Source organism: Ochotona curzoniae, unplaced genomic scaffold (genome assembly GCF_017591425.1).
Source record: "Ochotona curzoniae isolate NIBS_2020 unplaced genomic scaffold, NIBS_Ocur_1.0 contig_1, whole genome shotgun sequence".
NCBI lineage: Eukaryota > Metazoa > Chordata > Mammalia > Lagomorpha > Ochotonidae > Ochotona > Ochotona curzoniae.
This window is the reverse complement of record NW_024464918.1, coordinates 12,679,685-12,699,936: the sequence shown is the minus strand read 5'-3', so window position 1 is coordinate 12,699,936 and position 20,252 is coordinate 12,679,685. Positions and strand designations below refer to the sequence as shown.

General features: G+C 52.2%; 1 protein-coding gene across 1 annotated transcript in view; it reads right to left on the bottom strand.

Moving 5' to 3' along the window:
* Positions 1–20,252, bottom strand: part of CCNJL (cyclin J like) — a 59,991-nt gene that overhangs the window by 4,730 nt on the left and 35,009 nt on the right. Inside the window, exon 4 of the mRNA XM_040985879.1 lies at positions 1,359–1,661. Within this exon, the coding sequence (XP_040841813.1) occupies positions 1,359–1,661 (303 nt within the window). The remainder of the gene's footprint in view (positions 1–1,358; positions 1,662–20,252) is intronic.

Below are 20,252 nucleotides of genomic sequence, written 5' to 3'. Positions count from 1 at the left end.
AGCCAGAAGTTAGGAGCCAGGAAGTTCCCCAAGGCCTCCCATGAGTGGTAGGAGCCCACATGGGTTTATCTTTCACTGCTTGTCCAAGCACATTAGTGGGCAGATGGATCAGAAGCAGAGCAGCTGGACTTGAATTAGTACTCTGATATGCCGGTATTGCAAGCCATAGCTTTACCCATTGTACCACAACTCTGGTCTTCACTTGCTGATTGGGCCCAGTGTGAAAGCCAAGTGGCTAAAGTCCTTGCCTTGCCAGACACCAGGATCCCATGTGGGTGCCGGTTCGTATCCTGGCTGCTCCAAGAGCTTTCTCTGGATCTCCCATGCAGGTACAGGGTTCCAAGGCTTTGGGCAATCCTCTGCTGGTTTTCCAGGCCATACGCAGGGAGCTGGATGGGCACTGGAACAGCCAAGACAGTGCCCATATGGGATCTCGGCAAGTACAAGGAAAAGATTTAGCCACTGAGCCATGGCACCAGGCCCAACACCTAGACTTCATTTTTTTTTAAATTTTATTTTTACTATCGTTTACATAGTTGAGAGGGATGCATGCCCATGAGGGCCTCCAATTAGGGTGGGTAGGGTAGAGGAACGGACGAAGGCGGGTGGGACAAGTGTTTCAGTTCTTTTTCTGTTCCTCCTACTAATACCTAGTCAGAGCCCCCAGACGGGATAACTGCTTGCTAAAGTAGATGTAAACACACACTCTCACACCACCCCACCCCACCCGTGGATTCCAGCTGTTCAGGAAAGATCTACGTGCAAATCTGTGTGAGTACAGTCATTTGCAATACTCCTGGTTTCCCTAGGAAAAAGCACGAGGTGACGTGTAAGTCAACAAGGTCCTCACCGCCTGCGCCTAAACTGCTATTTCTTTGATGTGTCATTGCTCACACACTTGGGGCAAATCTGCTCATTCCTCACCCCCAATGAGGTGGGAATGACAGGGGTGCCTGGGCCCCAGGCAGCAGCGACATGCCCTCCAGGATGAGCACTGAGTGCAGCAGTTAAGATGCTGCCTCCCACAGCACAGGGCCTGGGTTGCAGTCCCAGCTCTGCTTTGGAATCCAGCTTCCCACGACGCGTACCCTGGGAGGCAGCAGGGAATGATGGTTCGAATCCTTCATCTGGGTCCCTGCCACCAGCAGGGAGACTGGGCTTGAATTCCCCGGTTTTCGGCCTGGCCTAGACCTGGCTATTTTGCTCACTTAGGGAACGAACCAGTGGATACAGATCTTTCATCTGTCCCTCAGACAATAAACAAAAATACAAAAGTTCAGACGCCCCCTCTGGAGGGACACAGCTGTTAGAACACCTGATCCCAACTGCCCTGGGACCTAGCAGATTCCTGTTCTCACCTTGCAGGGTTACCTCCAGGAAGTAATGGGCAAACTCCCTGAGGCATTCTTTGGTCTTGTGGGAGCAAGTGGCAGGCCAGATGTGGCAGTGGTTGTCCTTCTGGCTGATGGAGGCCGAGAGGTAGTAGTCCAGGAAGTGGGCGGGCGTGGGCAGGCAGAGGTTCCAGCCGAAGGCCTCCAGGAGCAGCAGCTCTGTGTTCAGCAGCTCCTTCTTGGTGAAGCCGAGGCTGTGGCTGTTCAGGATCCTCGCGCTGTTGATCTGCTCCAGCTTGGGCACACGGTCTTCCCTGTCCTCAAACTTACCTGGTGGGGGGGACCAAGCAAAGGTTACTTCCCTGTACCCAGGAAGCTAAAGGCCACCTCCTAGACGGTGCTGGCAGAGAAGACAGAAGAAGGCAGAGACAGCACTGCTTATGGAGAAAAGCACATATCTGCCAAACCTGGATCAGAACCTAGAGCAATCTCTTCCAGCTCTGTGACCCTGGCCAGATGTCTCAACCTCTCTGTGCCTCTGCTTCCTTACCCATCAAGCAACCCCCACCCATCACAAGGCCCTTGTTACGTTCAATGAGAACGTGCTCCTGGAACAAAGAAGTCGGCACCCGCAGCCAGTGGCTAGGAGGAAGGGGCCCCGCCTTTGACAGGCCCCCACCAATGTAACCAGCAGGCCATAACCCATGACCTTGCAAATTGGACCCTGATCCTCCCAATGTGGAAAAACTCTTCAATGGCTCCCCCTTGTCCTCAGCACTGCGTGCCCACTCAGTAAAGAGGACAAGAGACAAGAGATGTTGCCATACCCACCCCTGTTGTCACCAGCTGGGGATTGCTCCTGGGGCACAGGGGCAGCTCCTCCAGGCTCAGGGGCTGCAGAGAGACGTGAGTGCTGCACTGAGGGGTGTCCCAGCCTCAGAGAGCCACACAAGGGGAAAACTAGCCGCCCTCCTCTGCCATGGACTCCAGGACCAGCAGTTCCGTCAACCTATTGTGTTTCCCTTGTCCATCAGCCTCATCTCTGTAACACTCCCCGCCTGGAACACACTCCCCACCGTGTATTCTCACAGTTAACCCTGACCACGCATTTCACTTTCCAAGTCACTGCCTCATGGAAACCTGCGCTGATCATCTGACAACTCTATGACCGCCACCCCGCTCCCTGCCATCATGTGGTGAGCCCCTTGAGGGCCAGGACTCAGAGTGGTCACCCGTGACCTCCAGGCCCAGCCTCACAGGTGCAGAGCCACATGGAGTGAGCGGCAGCATGGTAGTAGCAGCCTGGCTGCTCTCCAAGTACCATCGGTGCTGATAAGGAAAACAACAAACACGGCTCACACATCTGCTCACACCTGCCAAGTGCCTCTGACCCAGTTCTCACCAGCCTCTCAAGCTTGTGGGAGATTTGATAAACAAGTCCCCACTAAAAGCTGCTCTACTGCAGACGCACCCCACTTGAGTAAGACCTCGGGGATGCCACTGTCCGAGGCAAGAGCCATGCTGGGCAGGCCAGGGTATCTGCAGCCCACCCAGTGGGGAAAGGCAGCACAGACGCAGCTCTGGCCTGTGTGGGTGGAAATGCACAATACAGTGTAGGGTTGGGGCCGCTGCCAACCACAGCCTAGGCAGCACACAGCAACCCACAACTGTCATCTTCTGGAGCCCAATCCACCTGGAATGCCATGGCCTCCAAAGCACAGCCTCCTCCTGTCTCGCACATTTGAGCAAGGGGGCAGGTGTGTGCAAGGTTAAAGCTGTCCAGTGTGGAAGATATTTGTCCTGTGTGAATGGAAATTTGAGGGTGGGGCCTGGCTTACTGGACCCAGAGGGGCTCTATAGCCACCCAGTCACCAGTCCCTTCCCAGGCACCAGATGGGGCCACCGGGAACTGACCCTACCCTGTACCCACCTTATCTTGTGTTCTGTGGAGTTCCGTTCAGAGGTCACTGACTCACCAAGGCACCTCTCATGCTCTAACTACTTCACGGTGCTTGGCACCAAGGGACCTTGGCAATATTCAGAGCGGGTGTCCAAGAACGAACGCCCCTCTCCGCACGGCACAAGTTTAGGCCACTCAGACTTATCTCTGATCCTCCCATATTCCTTAGTGGTTTTCCAACAACTGGGTGTTCTCAGTGCAATGTATAAAGGAGGGCCAACACTTGCTTTGTGGCAGATGGTCCAATGGTCCAGGTTTCTCAGATCACCTGAGATCAGCCCCGGGTGCAGTGCTCCCCAGACAGGAGCTGCTGTTTGTAGCAGCAGGTGGTCCAGCCCGGGGCTGGTCTCAGGGGGCAGCACTAAGGCCTTACCCCCAGCAGCAGGTGGTCCAGCCCAGGGCTGGTCTCGGGGGGGGGGGGGCAGCACCAAGACCTTACCCTTTGCCTTTGCAGACAACAGGCAATCTATTCCAGCAGCAGATGGCCCCGGCCGGGTGAGTCTCCGCCTCCCGTCCTGCTCTGGGGTTCCTCTGCCTTGGAGGATCTGGCCTCACCCACACCCTCAGCGCCCAGGCAGTCTTCCAGGGCCCTACCACACCACAGGCCACATCAGGCAGAGCTGGGTCTACACCTTCAATGAGTTTGTGGGTGAACCAAACAGCACTAACAGCCGCAGGTGGTTTATTGTTTAAGGGTCATGCGGAATGGAAGGTACTGGGGCTGCTGTTGTGGTAAGGCATGTTAAACCATTGCCTGGGATGCCAGCATCCCATCTGAGTGGCAGTTTCACTTCTAATCCAGCTTCCTGCTGATACATCTGGGAAGGCAGAGGAAGATGGTCCAAGTGCTTGGGCCCCTGCACCCATGTGAGACAACTGACAGAGTTTCATGCTCCTGGTTTTGGTCTGGCCCAGTCCTGGACATTGCTGAGTGAACAGGCAAATGGAAGATCTTCCTTTGTCCCTCTGCCTTTCAAATGAATAAATCTTGAAGAATTAAATGGAAAAAAAAAAAAGAGGCAAGTGCTTTATAAGTGCCCAGCATATGGAACTGGACCATGCTCTGTGCTGCCCATCCTCCGGGTCTTCATGGACACATTTGGGGCTATCGCTGTGGGCGGGGGGAGGATGATGGGGCTGCTTCAGGGTTCCGAGACATGTGGAATAAGCAGCTGGTGACAGAGCTAAGCTGGGATGCCCTGAAGCAGACATTGAAGCCCTGGTTCCTGCTGCTGGCCTGGCCCAGCTCAACCCAGCCACTACTCCCCAGCACAACACAAATTCACAGCCAAAAAGATTTTATGAGTTTCCTGGTGCTGCCTGGAATATGCCGACACATATTTCCTCCCCAATTCCCCTGACTCAGAGTGGGGCTGGTCCTTGACCGTCACGTGCGAGACCAGGATGCTCTTGGCCTTGGCCTGGCCTAGCCGAGCCTTGGTTGCTGCAAGTATTTGGAGTTCTCTCTCTCTCTCTCTTTTTTTTTTTTTGGTTTCTCTGCCTTTTAGATAAATTTGTTTAATTAATAATAATAATAAAAAAAGTTGTTAAACAGAAAGGTAACCATGATAGAACAACACAAGAGCCTAAAAAATTCAGGTGCCCTGTTCTTGTCCCCTGGGCCTGGACTGGTCTCTCACCAGACAAGTTGCTGCCTGCATTGTGCCCGGTGATCTCCCCAGCAACTCTCACGCTTGGCTCAAGGCCCATGTACAAGACCCATGTACCGATTTATTCAGGGCCACCTGCTGCCCATTCAAGACTGACCTGTGCTTGGAGGTGAGGCCAAAGTTTCCTGGCTAAGGGGAACCAGGCTTTAAAGCAATAACTGTTTCTCTCCCTTAAGGCAATGCAATGCTTTGTGTCCTTTCCTGGGAACGGCCATTCTCCCTTCTTCCCTTTCACCTGAAAAGAAGAGCATCAAAGCCCAGCTGAGACACCATGGCTACTTTGCATCCCCCCAGCAAGCCCCAGCCTGCCCCATGTGAGCTGTTGCTGCTGGGGACATGGAGGCAGAGGGGAAGTGGGCAAGGGAGGGGGTTGGCACCCGCCAATGAATGTGGAAGACACCAGGCAGTACAGGTGGCAGGGATCCAGCAGGAAAAAGATGGCTCCCCATGCTGGGGAGGGGGAAGGATGGCTGGTCCAGGAGCCTGCTTTCCTTAAACATTACTTACTCAGCTGCCTTTAAATACGGAGTATCTATCTGCTGGGTCATTCCCCATAGGCACACAAGAGCCAGGCTGAAGCCAGCAGCCCAGAACTCAACCTAGGTCTCTCACATGGGTGGCAGGCACCCTCCTGGTTCAAGAGTGTGCATCTAGCAGAGGTGGGACCTGACCCAGCACTCTGATATGGGACACAGGTGTCCCAAGAGGCGTCTTAACCACTGAGCCCAATTCATGTCACTTCCCTCAGGGCCCCTGGTACTGCTGCTGTACTGGTTCCTGGACACTGGTGCGAGAGCTGGTTCTCTGTATTTCTTCTCAAGTCCTACAGCTCAGCACAGATAAAGGACTATGGTGGAAGTTGATGCCATGAGACAGTCTTTTATTTTTTTTATAACTTCCTTTTTTTTAAAAAAATTTTTTTTAATTACAAAGTCAGATAATACAGATAGGAGGAGAGACAGAGAGGAAGATCTTCCGTCTGAAGATTCACTCCCCAAGTGACCGCAACGGCCAGTGCTGTGCCGATCCGCACCCAGGAGCCAGGAACCTCCTCCAGGTCTCCCACATGGGTGCAGGGTCCCAAAGCTTTGGGCCATTCTCTACTGCTTTCCCAGGCCACAAGCAGGGAGCTGGATGGAAGTGGAGTCGCCGGGATTAGAACTGGCACCCATATGGGATCCCAGCACGTTCAAGGCAAGGACTTTAGCCGCTAGGCCACGGCACAGGGCCCGAGACATTCTTTTTCAGGTTCTGAAAAGGGGTGGAGGTAAATATAAGACTCCCTTCACCTCCTTCCTGATCCCAGGACTGTGTGACCTCTAACCTTTCAATGGTGATTTTCAGACTCTCAGCAGGAGTGGGGTATGCTGGCAGAGGGACAGTTGGTGTGAGCTCCAAGAGGTCAGGAGGCAGCACAGGTCCACCCATGACTTTACTGCTGGGCCATTCCATCCTTAGCAGGTGCTTTCAGTTAATCCTGCCTACTCAGTCCATGGAAGCTGACTGTGTTTCCCCACATGGAAACGGCAGCTCAGAAAAGCAGAGCGAGTGGCTCCAGTCACCCAGCAAGGAAGGGACAAACTTCGAGGCCTGGCTGGCTGGGAGTGAGAGGTCCCCAACTGTCTCATAGGACACTAAAAACAGCATTCACTTGGCACAGCATCTGGCCCCTAAAGTTAATACTCAATAAATGGCTGGTTCAGTTTTCTTTTTCTTTTTTTCCTTTTCCTTTAAATAAATCAGCAAAGTGTTCCAAAGTCCAGCACTTTCTTCATAGCCTCACACAGCCCCAAGGGCCGCTGCACTCCCAGTCTCCACAGTGGGCACAGGGATTTGCACCGGGAAATTGGGGCAGGCAAATGACCACGACCCCTCCCACCTAACCCCCCAGCCTATTCTCCACACACATTCTGGTCTTCAACTCCCCCTCCGCTTATGCTATGCAGTAGTCCAAGTCCTGTGCTTTTCCACTCAAGATCTGTGTCCTCAATGGGACTCAGTTCTTCCAGCAACGGAATTTTAGTCCAAGAAGTGAATCTTTGATAGGATACGTTTTGTCCTACAGGTGCCCCTCCAGTGGCACTCTGTAGTTCTTAGAGGCATGAGCAGGATCTCCTGCTTTTCCCTGGGCAAGGCACACGCCTGGGAGACACTCGTCTTCTCCAGGGACAGGCCTGAGCTCTCCGATGGCAGAGCAAGGAAGCCACAGCTGGGACAGCAGCCTGGGGGAAGGCTGTGTGAACCGTGCAACGGGGCCACGGGATCGAGCCCATGCTCTGAGGAGGCTCAGCTCATGAGCGGCTGGGTGGCTTGAGGCAGGTCTCAGCTTCCCTGGGCTCGCACTTCCTCATGTTTGACAGGGAACTCAAAAAAGCAGACGGAATTATGAGTGTGTTTACAACAGCACCCCTTACAAAGCCAAGCTTCATCCTGGCCCAACACTGCAATCACAGCCATAGGTACAGTGACAGCTGGGTGTCAAGAAGCGATCTGACATACTGAGAGAGCAAGGCAAGAGGGTGGGAAAACCACAGGAACTTGGGAGGGGGCAACATCCACTCTGTTCCCATAGCCTGCTGCAGAGGCACCCAGAGGGAAGGAAGCTTCCTGGTGAAACAAGCCTCCAACACCAGATGCCCAGGCTCCAGGGCCCCGCTGGGCAAGCCCAGGAACCCAGGCTGGGCTGGCCAGGTTCCCATCCTCCCCTAGGAGCCCAAGAGCAAGGTTTCCATCCCTCCTTCCTCCCTCCTCCCTCTGGTAAAAGCAAGGCTGCGTCTCCAGTCCCTAGCTCTGAGCACGCAAAGGTAAAAATACTCAATGAGTGGATGGAGCCGACAGAAGGCAAAACACGTTTCAGACTGCCGGAAGCAGTTCCCGAGTCCAATTCTGGATGCAGACTAGAGGTGAAGCTGTGGGTGGCTGTTTTCTTCAGGAGGAAATTGTGAAAACGCCTCCCAGGCCAGCAGTGGCAGGCAGCCAGCTGGGTCATCGCCGGCTTCCTCTCCTGCGGCCAGGACTTCCCTGTCTCAGGAGGGGAAACTGGTGCAAGGACCACACCCGGTGCCTCTGCAGCTCTCCTGGCTCCTCCGTGCTCTGCCTTTCCACTGACCCAAACAATGCAACTGAGGGTCGGAGAACAGGGCCTGGGGCACACATGCAGATGGCATGGGGGTGGGGATGGGCTGTCACGAAGGTCCGGGATGCTCCCAGTGGGCCAAGTCGGCCCACTTGAGGACAAACAGGATGAGCAGCCCTTCTGGTGGCAGGGCTGGAGGAGTGGGAGCGGAGAGGAAATCCTAGGCACACTCCAAAGGTGATGTGTGACGACACTCGTCTGTATAGGGGGCCTGGTCCTGTTGGTCCATGACAGCACGGCTCTACCAGTCCACAGAGAACCCAGAAGTCCCCTTGCCTCCAGTCCTCCATGGGCTGGTCCACCCCAAGTCTTTCTGGGAAGGTCAAGGAAGGGAAGTGACCCAACCACCAATCTCCATTGGCTCCTGAATCCATACCCGGATTACCAACCCTTTTCTTGCTGTGTGCTTTTAGGTAAGTCAGCTAACTGGCCCCTTCCTTCCTCCTCAGTTAAACCCAGCACCGCCTGCAGAGGATAGCTTTAAGGATTGTCTAACACTGCCTAGCAAATAGATAATATTGGTGTAGTGGGCTTAAAAGCTGCTTGAGAAAGCCTCATTCCATATGGAAGCGCCTGGATCTGAGTTGCAGCTCCATTTCTGATTCAAGCTGCTTACTAATGTGCACCCTGGGAGGCAGCAGGTCATAGATCAAGTTCTTGTCTCCTGCCCCCTACTTGAAAGGCCCAGACCAAATTGAGACTTTTGCTCCAGCATGGCTCAATCCTGGCTTTTATTAGCATTTGGTGGAATTTTTTTCTCCCTTACTCACCTCTGGCATTTGAGAATGTACCATCGTGTAATAGATTGGTCTCTGCCTTCCAAATAAAATGAAAACATGAACTATTCTATGCTATCACTGTTAGCAGCAATGATACCTCCCCCATTCTGATTACAGAAAAAGTGTAGCAAAATTACAAAGTTTTTAAAAATTCTTTGCATTGTTCTTCTATCTCCTAATTTCCTACAAAGAACAAACATCACTCCACCTTTGAAGAAAAACATGCTCCTCAGAAGGTAAGGCCTTGATGACAGGCACATGGAAGCCAGCACTGTCAGCATAACCTCCAGAGAAGGTTCCAGAATGTGCATCTGCTCCAGTCCTTGATTATCTCAGCACGAACCTGCTTTTACACATGCTCCCAAGTCAGGAGGTGTCAGATTTTCCCAGAAACCTCAGCATGTGAGTGACAAAAGAGACCTTTCCTGTCTAGACACCAAAATGCTTGCAATTAAAACTAGGACTCAGGAGATGGAGCGAGGCAAAGTTGAAAATCCAGGCAAGCACAACAGACACGAAAAATCATCTCTGCTCTCCTTACCCTGGCAGGGAACAGGTTGGCACATCTCCTAGGAAGCCAAAGCTGGTTTCAGAATGAACTGAGGGCCTGGCGCGGTGGCGCAGTGGTTAAGGTCCTCGCCTTGCACGCCCAGGATCCCATATGGGCGCTGGTTCTATCCCGGCAGACCCTCTTCCCTTCCAGCTCCCCGTTTGTGGCCTGGGAAAGCAGTCGAGGACGACCCAAAGCTTTGGGACCATGCACCCGCACGGGAGACCCAGAAGAGGCTCCTGGGTCCGGATTGGCATAGCATCTGCCGTTGCGCTCACTTGGGGAATGAATCATCGGACGGAAGATCTTCCTCTCTGTCTCTCCTCTCTGTATATCCGCCTTTCCAATAAAAATAAAATAAATCTTTAAAAAAAAATGAATGAACTGAAATGTTCACCATAACCAGACAATGGGTGGTGCCAGGGTGATGGGGGCTGCTGCTGCAACAAGGGCATTGCCCCATGCCGAGGGGCATCTCTACCACATGAACTGGGAGGAGTCTGAGGAGGACTTCGGAGCCCACTCCCAGAGCTCAGCACTTAACAGGGAGGGGAGCAGGGGTAATGAAATCCTGCTCATTGGCGAGGTGCATGAAGGGCTACGGGACAAACATGACAGACAAGGCTGACAGCTTACCCAAGTACAAAGACAGCGAACACAAAGGCCTTGCTCCTGCCAGCAGAGCCTGGCAGAGGGAGCACAGTGGAACAGTGCTGATGGCAGTGCCCTGGCACGTTTCCTGCCTGTTTTGTCAACCAGGCCATGCTCCTAATAGCAAGGACTTGCATTTTCTTAGAAGGGAGGCTGGCTTATACCCAGAGCCCAGTTGGTATCTTAGGTTTGAGGGCTGCTACCTAAGGAGACGCCTTCGGTCATAAAGCAGAGTGAGGAGGGCCCCCCCAGAGGTCCAGGGCATGGTGCAAGCAGATCAGGGTGCAGTGTATCAGCTCCAGCGACAGGGACTGCAGACAGTGCCTCTGTCTCAAACCTGGTAGAGGTTTTCTGGGTGATTTACAATGTGGGGTCAGTCCAATCCATTCACACAGCTTGAGACTCAGCCCTTGCTTCTCCCTACCCCCAGTGTCCAGAAAAATCCATTCACAGCACAGAACCTCACACCACAAACAGCTTTGGGCGCTAGACTCACTATGGCAAATCATACAATTTAAGAGTTTCCGGTCCTGCCAGCTGTCTCACAGGCAATGCACACAAAATCACTCCCCTGAAATAGCTCTAGGCCTGCCAGTGTGCAGGGTCGGGAAGAGGAAATGGAAAATCACCATGTCTCTGGCTGCCGGTGCTGTGACATTCACAGCCTGGGCCTGGATCTGCTCAGCAGGGATCTCACAGGACCACCCTTTCCATGCTGTCTCACGCTGTTTGGCAATTTCCTATGCACCCCCTCTTGCCCCATGCCACTGCTCAGTTTATTGGGGGAGGGGTAAACCCCAAACAACCGTCACATGCAGTACAAGCATTAAAACCCAAGACTTGTCCGATTCCTGGAAGGCTTCAAAAGGTCTTATGGCTAGGAGGAAAGGGGGTGTTCCTTCCGGCCACTCTAGCCTAAAACCCAGGGACCTGTTAAATAACCTCCCGCCTCGAGGATGCTTCCTTGCAGGTCTGAGCTTAATTCGATTATAAATCTCATGCTCTGTCTAAACTACACCCCTGGAAAAGATCCCCTGGGCCCACAATCAAAGCTCTGGAGGTCCCTCAGTTTTGGGGGCAGCCGATGGGTTTAGCCGTCAGGGCAGGAAGCAGGGCAGGAAGAAGTGCAGGAGTTCCTCCCGGGCGACCAGAGGGGATTAAGGCTGCTTTCAAGTGTGCAAGACCTTCCACAGGATCGCCAGCGGGGTGAAGCCATCCCACCCCCGCTTTGCCATCCAAGCAGCGCTTCTCAGCGTGGAAGCTGCGCAGACAGGAGAGCAGGGCTGCTGAGCAGTAGGGGACTGTCCAGGGTGAAGGACCAGGGGAAAGACAAGCCCCTCATAGAATCCCCTGGGACTTTTGAGTGGCAGCTGGCGGGCCATGGCTTTTCTCGGTATGTGCCCTAAGACTCAGAGCGATTGAGTTCCGGCTTAAGGAGCCCTACAGGCAATTGGTCTAAGAAATACTCCTTGTCTGAAGGCAAAGTACAGGTGTGGAATGCAAATGCATTCACCAAAGGCACACAGGGAAAGCCAACAGCACACACGAGTGAGGGGCGAGCAGAAAAGATCACTTGAATTTTTAAAAAAGTTTCATTTATTCAAAAGGCAGAGAGAGAGGGAGAAGAAAGGGGAGGGAGGGAGAAAAGAGAGAACAAGATCTTTCATCAGACAATTCACTCCCCAGATGGCTGCAAGGAAGCCAAGAGCCAGGAACACTATCCTGGTCTCTCATGTGGACAGCAGGAACCCAAGCATTCAAGCCACCTTCCTGTGTCCTCTCAGACACATTTGCTGGGTGCTGGATCAAAAGTGGATCAATGAAATCTGAACCAGTGCTGACGCAGAATGCAGACATCACAGGTGGTGGCTTAGCCCATTATACCACAACACTGGCCACCTAAACTCTGTTTTGTTATTTATGTCTCTGTCACGCTGTCTTTGAAAGAAACAAAAGCAAATACATTTTGGGCTCAGAGCGGTAGCCTGGGAAAGCAGCCGAGGACAGCTCAAAGCTTTGGGACCCTGCACCCATGTGGGAGTCCTGGAAGAGGTTCCTGGTTTCGGATTGACTCAGCCATCGGACGGAAGACCTTCCTCTCTGTCTCTCCTCCTCTCTGTATATCTGCATTTCCAATAAAAAAAAATAAACCTTAGATTAAAAAGTTAAAAAGCAAATACATTTTTCAAAACAGAGCAGAGGCTGACAGGGAAGCACATCCCTACTGTGGATCCTGTGAATAAAGTTCCACATATATGAGGGCTCACAGTAACTATTTGCAGTACAACACATTCCTGCTCTTCCTGGTACATGGTACTACCTAGTAGCCATGGAAACACTGCCCCAATCCCATGGGGAGGATGCAGTGGGAAGTTCCTGGGAGCCTCTGGTCACAATACTTGGATACAGTGTATTTACTGCACTGTCTTGTTAACTCATTAACACTGAACTCCCAGGCAAAAAGCAGTGAAGTCTTGCTTGAGTGAAGCCTGTTACACGGATTGCCTCTACAGAGGGCACACAGCTCAGCCTGCTAGGCCTTAGGTTTGTGAGGCAGCATTTCTGCTCCAGGCGGGGAGGCCACTTTGTGTTGATAGCGCTCTGGTTAAAGACGAACAAGGAAAGCTTGGCTGTGTCTAGAACACAAAAGGACACTTGGTTAAAGTTTTCCCAGAGCCGAAATAGGAAGCCCATCTTGGCGCTGTGATGTAGTTTTAATATCCCATATGGGTGGGCCTGGCAGCATGGCCTGGCGGCTAGGGTCCTCACCTTGAACACACCGGGATCCCATGTGGGTGCCAGTTCTGGTCCTGGCAGCTCCACTCTCTGTCCAGCTCCCTGCTTGTGGCCTGGGAAAGCAGTTGAGGATGGCCCAATGCTTGGGGACCCTGCACCTGCGTGGGAGACCCAGAGGAAGCCCCTGGCTCCTGGCTCTGGATCGGCACAGCACTGGCCGTTGCGGTCACTTGGGGAGTGAATCATCGGACGGAAGATCTTCCTCTCTGTCTCTCCTCTCCTTTCTGTATATCTGGCTTTGTAATGAAAATAAATAAATCCGCTGCTGGTGGGTCTCAGGACGGGGCTTCTCATGCCAGGATCCCAGACGCCAGCCACCATGTGCATATGGTAAACTATCCCCGGGCAGCCAGTGAGCCCTGGGGTTTTGGTTCTTTGAATCGCTGCTTAGGTAGCTCCAGGTTGAACCCACTGTGCTTCTAGGACGTGAAGCAATCGTAAAGATTCCCAATGACAGTATCTCTTCCTTTGAAAAACTTGTAACCACTGAACAATGCTGACCTTTAAATACCAGTCCATGCTAAAGCTATGGCTCGGGGCTTGTCCAGCAGAACCATATCCTGTTACCTGACATGATGACGGATCAGGAGAAGGGTCACATTAGGCAGGGCCATTACATTAACTAGCACTTGAGAACCCTAACCAGGAGTAGATTCTGTGAGGGATGTGTGGGCCAAACCCTGTAGAAATTCTAGCCCCACTGGTTAGATCAAGAGTTGGGGTGGTGATGGACTAAGCTAGGTGTGACCAAGGAGCCTGCCATCACTCATAGGTAAAGGAACTCCCAATAGTCTGGACTGGGCAGGGCAGCAGCACCCAAATGTGCATCCTGAATAGGGTGTGGGATTGGCCAGGCTGCAACATTCACCAGCTCATACAAGGCCAAATGGAATGCCAGACTTCGCTGGAACCTGGCCTAAACCCAATGGCATGTATGACAACTGGGTCTGGGAGTGGATTAAGTAGAGGAACTTGGGAAACTCCATTGGTGAGTCATAGCTCCCGCTGGTGAACATGTGGTCCAGACCTGGGGGTCGGACAAGCTGGGCAAAGTGGCTCCAACAGCTGGGTAATGTGTGAATTGGTAATGGAACAGGGTGTACCTGGCAGGACGGAACAAACCTTAGCCCACAGCTGAAACTAGAGACCAGGAGGGAGCACAGGTCATGCCGAGCTAGGCTCTTGCTGGTCTGCATGAGCCAGGAACGCTAAGCCACAGTGTCTAAGGCAGAGGCTGGGACAGGTGAGGGTCTGAGCCAAGCTGAGGCAGAGCAACCACTGGCATGTGCATGATCTATGGCTGGGAACAGGCCCGGTTGGGGAGCTAAGGGGACACCCTAGCTGGGTGGAGGTTCCCACCAAGGGGCATGTGGGCTGGAATGGGAGCTGGTTCTGAACGGGAAACAGTTGTAGTCTCCCTTGGCATAAGTGTGGACTAGGATTGGATGCACTGAGCCAGGCCAGACTCCAACCCTTTCTGGTGTCCTGGAGGACCAGGGCAGATGTGGGATGGACTAGGCAAGGTCTCAACCCCTACTGAGCCATGTGTGAGCCAAATGTGGGTATGGATGAGCCATGGCTGGGCTGAAACATCCAACAACAAGGACCAGTTTGGGTTGAAGGCCAGTCAGGAAAAGTCACTGTTCCTGCCAGGACAGGAGGTGAACTGAGTAGGGCTGGTTCATGGACCCACTGGTATGTGCAAAATCTGGCATTGGGGGAAGTTCTGATGGAGGAGCCTGGGCAACTCCTCTGGCAGGACACAGACCCGGCAGGTAAGCACAAGAAACATAATAGTAAATAGCCCAGAACAGGCCATGGAAAGTTACCCACTGGCATACATTTGGCATGGGTCGGGGAAAGACCAGGCTGAATCTGTTCACGTCATCCACTGGCAAATCCAAGCACCAGAACAGTGTGGGTAGAGCAAGGTTCGGTCGCAACAAAAACTAGTGCACAATACGGAATGCCAAGGTGAGGTTGCCTGTACTGGAAGTGACCGCAGCACCCAACCAGCATGCGTGAGAACCAGGAATGGAGAGGGCAGAGCCGGCAGGAGAATAAGGGGTGGTTCCCTTGCCGGACAGCTACTCCCACTGGAGAGCTTGAGCTGGGATAGGGGCAAACCAGACTAAGCAGGGCTACAAAGCCTGTACGCCTCATGTGGACTAGATCAGGAAAAAGCCAGGCTGAGCTGATTATTCCTACTGGTGCAAACAAAATTAGGGTGGGTAAGGGTTGTTTGGGCTTAGCCACAGCATCAGCTGGCAGAAGCTGGCACTGGGGGCTAGTTCTGTCAAGTCAAACCACAGAACTACCTGGACAGTGTACAATCTGGGAGTGGGAGAGGCCTGGGGAGGGGGAAACAGTGGGCTCCTCCCTCTTGGGTTACCACTTCCACAGGAGGGCACGAAAACCAGGACAAGGGCTGGAGTGGAATGGGGTGTGGGACAGACTGGACTACTGCTACACATACTGGCAAACCAGGGTAGGGGGCGGATCTGGTGGGGGTTATTGCGGGTCGCTCCAACTAGGCTGCAGCTCCCCTGGTTTATGTGAGGGCCGAATATGTGCTGGGCAGAACCAGGCTGGACTGCAACACCCATTGGTTCCAGTGGAAGTCGGGAGTGAAAACAGAACCAACCCAGCCATTGCAACCACCAAGCTGATCGGGGCGATGGACTGTGCCGGGCCCTGTACTTGCTAGCACATACAAGAATCTGGTTTGAGAACACTTCAGACAAAGTTTCTTTGGAGATCTCCCCAATCAAAATGTCAGACTCAGAACCCTAACCAAGAAAAGAGAGAAGACAGAACAGGTCAACCAACCATCTAAGCTCTATGTTGGCAGCGAAATACGGGGCAAATGGAGACTCTATGATGGACTATGTTAATCAGTGGATTCTTCAAGGACCTCATAGTGCTTGGAGTGGCAAGATTGGCAGCGATTCATAACTGGTGAACTATCAAAACCATTTGAGCAAGAACCTCGGAGCATACCCTACATCTGGGACCTGGGGAGGGTGGGAAATTGGGTGGGCCTTCTCCCTTAATACCCCCCTTTAAACATGAAGGAAACAATATGGAAATAATAGTCTTACCCACTTTCCTATAGCCCTTGAACCTTTTTACTCCAATTAACTACATAAAGATTATCAAAAATGTTTTTTAAAAAAGGAAAAAAAATCCCATATGGGTGCCAATTCAAGTCCTGGCTCCTCCACCTCTGATCTAGCTCTCTGCTAATGGGCAGGGAAAAGCAACAGAGGATGGCCCAAATGCTTGGGCCCCTTACCCATGATGGGGACCTGAAGGAAGCTCCTGGCTCTCTGGCTGTGGCCTGGTCTAGCAGCTGGTTGTTGGAGCCATCTGGGGAGCGCCCAGCATATGGAAGATCTCATCCTCTCTGTAGAGAGCCAGGCTAGAGCAGGCACTGTTCTAGCCCAGCTGAGGACACATGTGCAGCCAATCTGCCACCCTGCACAGACCCCCAAGAGACCACAAAAGCACCACTGCTGATTTGGGGTTTACAGAAAAGCTTCCGCAAGTACCCAGATTCAAAAAAACAGAATCTGAGTGATGAAGACCCACTGTACCTCTGTAGATGCAGAGCATTTCTGGAAAAATACACTAGCTCAATTTCACAAGAAGACACAAAATACTGTTTCCAGAAATGGCCTATGGAGGGTGGGATGGGAGACTGTGTTTTATGCTCTGGAGCCCACTTTACAAATGAGAATGCCAGTCCTGAGTCTCCAGGTCTCCTGTTGGTAAACGGGTTGCCTCTTCTCCAGCTATACTTGGAACAGAACAGACCCATCCACCAGGTCCACGGTGGAGGCCTGTCCTGGCAGAAAGGCCATGGGACCTCTGGCTCAGCACTTTCCTCTCCTGGGGAGGAGCACATAAGGTGCCGAGGTGAAGTCCAGCATAGGGCTTGGCATCGCCTTCATAAATCGGATGTCAGAAGAGACAGACACACTCAGCTGTCACCTTCACCTTCCACGGGGTTTTGTGGGGCCGCAAAGCACAGTGCAAGGCAGCTTGCAGTGAGTCACCTGGTTTTTCCAGGCAGGGTAGAGGTGCGGAAAGGCAAGGAGAGACGTAGAAGTTGGCAAAGCAAGAGGCACAACGGCTTTAGGATTAGATGGGGAGGGGCCTAAAAGAATGGAAAGGAGAGGGCGTTTGGCACTTGCGCTTACTATGCAGTTGATCTGCTGCAATCCACGATTCGTACTGCTCCCTGCAAATGCAAACAGGCTTACTATCCCAATTACGGAAACACATACATGGCCCTAGGTCTTGGAGGAAGTGCACCAAGTTGTGGGACTGTGGGTAGGGGGCTGGGAGAACTAACTTTACACTCTCGGTACTTCTCCTGTGTGTGTGTGTATGCAACAGTCATGCCTTTCATGTCATAACAATAAGGCCTTACATTTAAGGATACACTACCCTACCATAAAGGATACTCCTGCCTCTCACACTTCCTGCTTCCTTGGCTTCCATGCCCAGGAGCAATGGACTCACCTATCCAGTGACCACTGAGCAGCAACCGCCAGCCAACAGCTCAACTCCAAAAGTTCCTCAAAATCTTAGAGTGTCTATGCATTCAACTCTGATCGCTACACTGCAAAGAGCTGAAAATAGGTGTCCCTAACTGAAGCGCTATGATACTAGAACTAGGGATAGCAGCACTAGTCACAACAGCTAAAAAGTGAAAATGAACCGAACTGACTGGCTAAACCACCAGGGATATACACAGGGACATTAGTCAGCCACCAAAGGGAGTGCAGCACTGACAAGCTACAACACGGTGAGCTTGGAAAACAACGTGTAAAGTGAAAGCTGTCACAGCAATGGCCACGTCATAGGATGCCCTTCATATTTTCAGCATTTCCATATTTTCTTTACTTGAAACAGTGAGAGAGAGACACACACATATAAAAAGATCTTCCCTCCACTGGTTCACTCTTCAAATGCCACGAACAGCAACCAGGCCCAAATGCCCGGAGTCTTGAACTTTTTGTGGGTCTCCCACATGGGTGGCAGGAACCCAAATGCCTGAGCCATCACTGCTGCCTCCCAGGTGCTTTAATTGGAACCTGGGCTGGAAACGGAGCAGCTGTGAAGGTTCAAACCAACACTCTGAGCAGGGCATCCCAAGCAGCAGCTCAATCCTCTGCACTGTGACATCAGGTCCATATGACACCTGTTAGAGGAAAGAGCCAAAAAATCCAAACCCACACAGGCAGAAAGCAGGCTAGCAGTCACCAGGGCTGTGGGTAAGAAGGGAGGACCTCCCTGAAGCAATTTTTTTTATTGGGGAGAAGGTTGCTTTTAGGCGGATGACAATGTTTGGGAACTAGACACAGTGACGGCTGCATAAAAGTGTCAATATCCCAGTTGTCACTGAATTGCACTTTAAAATGACCACAATTGTGTATTTTAGACTTTCACACGGATTTTGCTTTACTTACAAAGCAAAAACGAAGCAAACCTGAAGACACGTAGCCTTGGGCAAGTTACTCAGCCTCTCTGAACCTGTACAACGGGCAGATGACAGACAGCCACAGAGGCTGGTGGCAAGGATTCTAGGAGCATGGCTTTTGGGGGATGCGGAGGGAGGAGCTGACAGCAGCAAAGCTGCAGACACCACAATGATTGCTATGGGACACTGTCAAGAGCAGCTTGCCCGGCGGCCGGTGGCCCCCACAATGTCATGACCCTTCCAACTCGGTAAGAACATAGACTCACCTAGCACAACGGTTCAAGAACTAAATCCTCACCTTGTGAGTGCCAGGATCCCATATGGGCACTGATTTATGTCCTAGCTGCTCCACTTCCCATCCTGTTCCCTGCCTGTGGCCTGGGAAAGTAGAAGAGGATGACTTAAAACTTTGGCCCCCTGCATCCATGTGGGAGATCCAGAAGAAGCTCCTGGCTCCTGGCTTCGGATCAGCTCAGCTCCGGTCATTGCAGCCACTTGGAGAATGAACCAGCAGGCGAAAGAGCTTACTGCCTCTTTCTCTCTGTAAATCTGATCTGCCTTTCCAATAAAAATAAATAAATCTTAAAAAAAAAAAAAAGACAGAAGAGGGCTGATATATAAAATGAATGATCCAAGATGAGGATGACTAGTAATATCTAGAGTATGTATTTATAGCTGCACTGCACTAAAATACATGTATTTAATTTTTTTATTATCTATTAGAGATGGAGTGATAGAGAGATAACATCTGTTGCTTTGTTGCCCAAATATCCACAATGGTCATAGCTGAGCCAAGGCCAAAATCAAGAGCCAGAAAAATCCAGATTTCCCATGTCAGGAGCAGCAGCCCAATCACTTGGGGCATCACCATGACCTTCCAGGCAAACATCAGCAGGAGACTGGAGCCAGGAGTCAAGTCCAGGCATTAAACTCCAGTAATCTGATACAGGATCGTACCTGCTAGGCTAGCCATCTGCCTCTGTAGCATATTCACATTACACTTCTTTCTCTTCTGGGCCAAAGAAGGAGACACAATTAATTAAATCTGGGAGCCTCAGGAGTGGCTTGGCCAGGGTCCAGTGTGGAATGACCTAAAAGCTGTCTCTTTTATCTCCTCCTCCTACGACAAGGGTCCTGGCCAGACTCGTGTTTTACAGAGGGGACTTCACGCAGGTGAGAAAGTCAAATCTTGGGGAGTTGAGGTCAGGGCGAGAACCCTAGCTCTTCTCCCAGAATCATTTGGTGCCAAATGAGCAGAACTCGAGATTTCACAGACAAGGTGACCTCCCTGGAGGCCGACGGTCACTCTGGGAAGCAAGGAGGGGATGAATAGGACCTCAGGCTGCCATGGAAATGTTTCTTCCCCCAGACCAAGCCCGCATATGGCAGGTATCCTGAAATACCCATTCTTGCCATCCAAGGCTGGCTGCTGCCTTCCGGCAGAGGATGAGGGAGTCTGTGTCTGCAACATCCCCTCTCTCTACCATGGCAAGAGCAGCACAAAGGAGTCTCCAGTGCAGGCCTCCCATCCCAGCTCTGCCAACAGATGCTGGGGGAGGGTCTCCACAGCCCTGCAGTAATCTAAGCTCCCAGCCTCCAGCAGGCAGTGATGCAGCCCACAGATCAGAGGGAGCAGTAGGCCAAAGGCCACAGTGCCAAGTTCTCCCACGCCGCCTGAAACACGATGCCCAGCCAGCCTCGGCAGATGGGGGTGTCCTGCAAGCCCTGCCTCTCTTTCCAAGCTGAAGCCAAGAGAGCTAGCTGCCTGTTGCTTTGAGACCCTGAGGCAGCAAACAGGAAGGACGCTGAGCAATAGAACATGAGAAATCCAGATAGTCAAAGGTGAAGAAGAATCCCAGCTTGTGAGGCAAGGGATTACTGTTAAACTGTA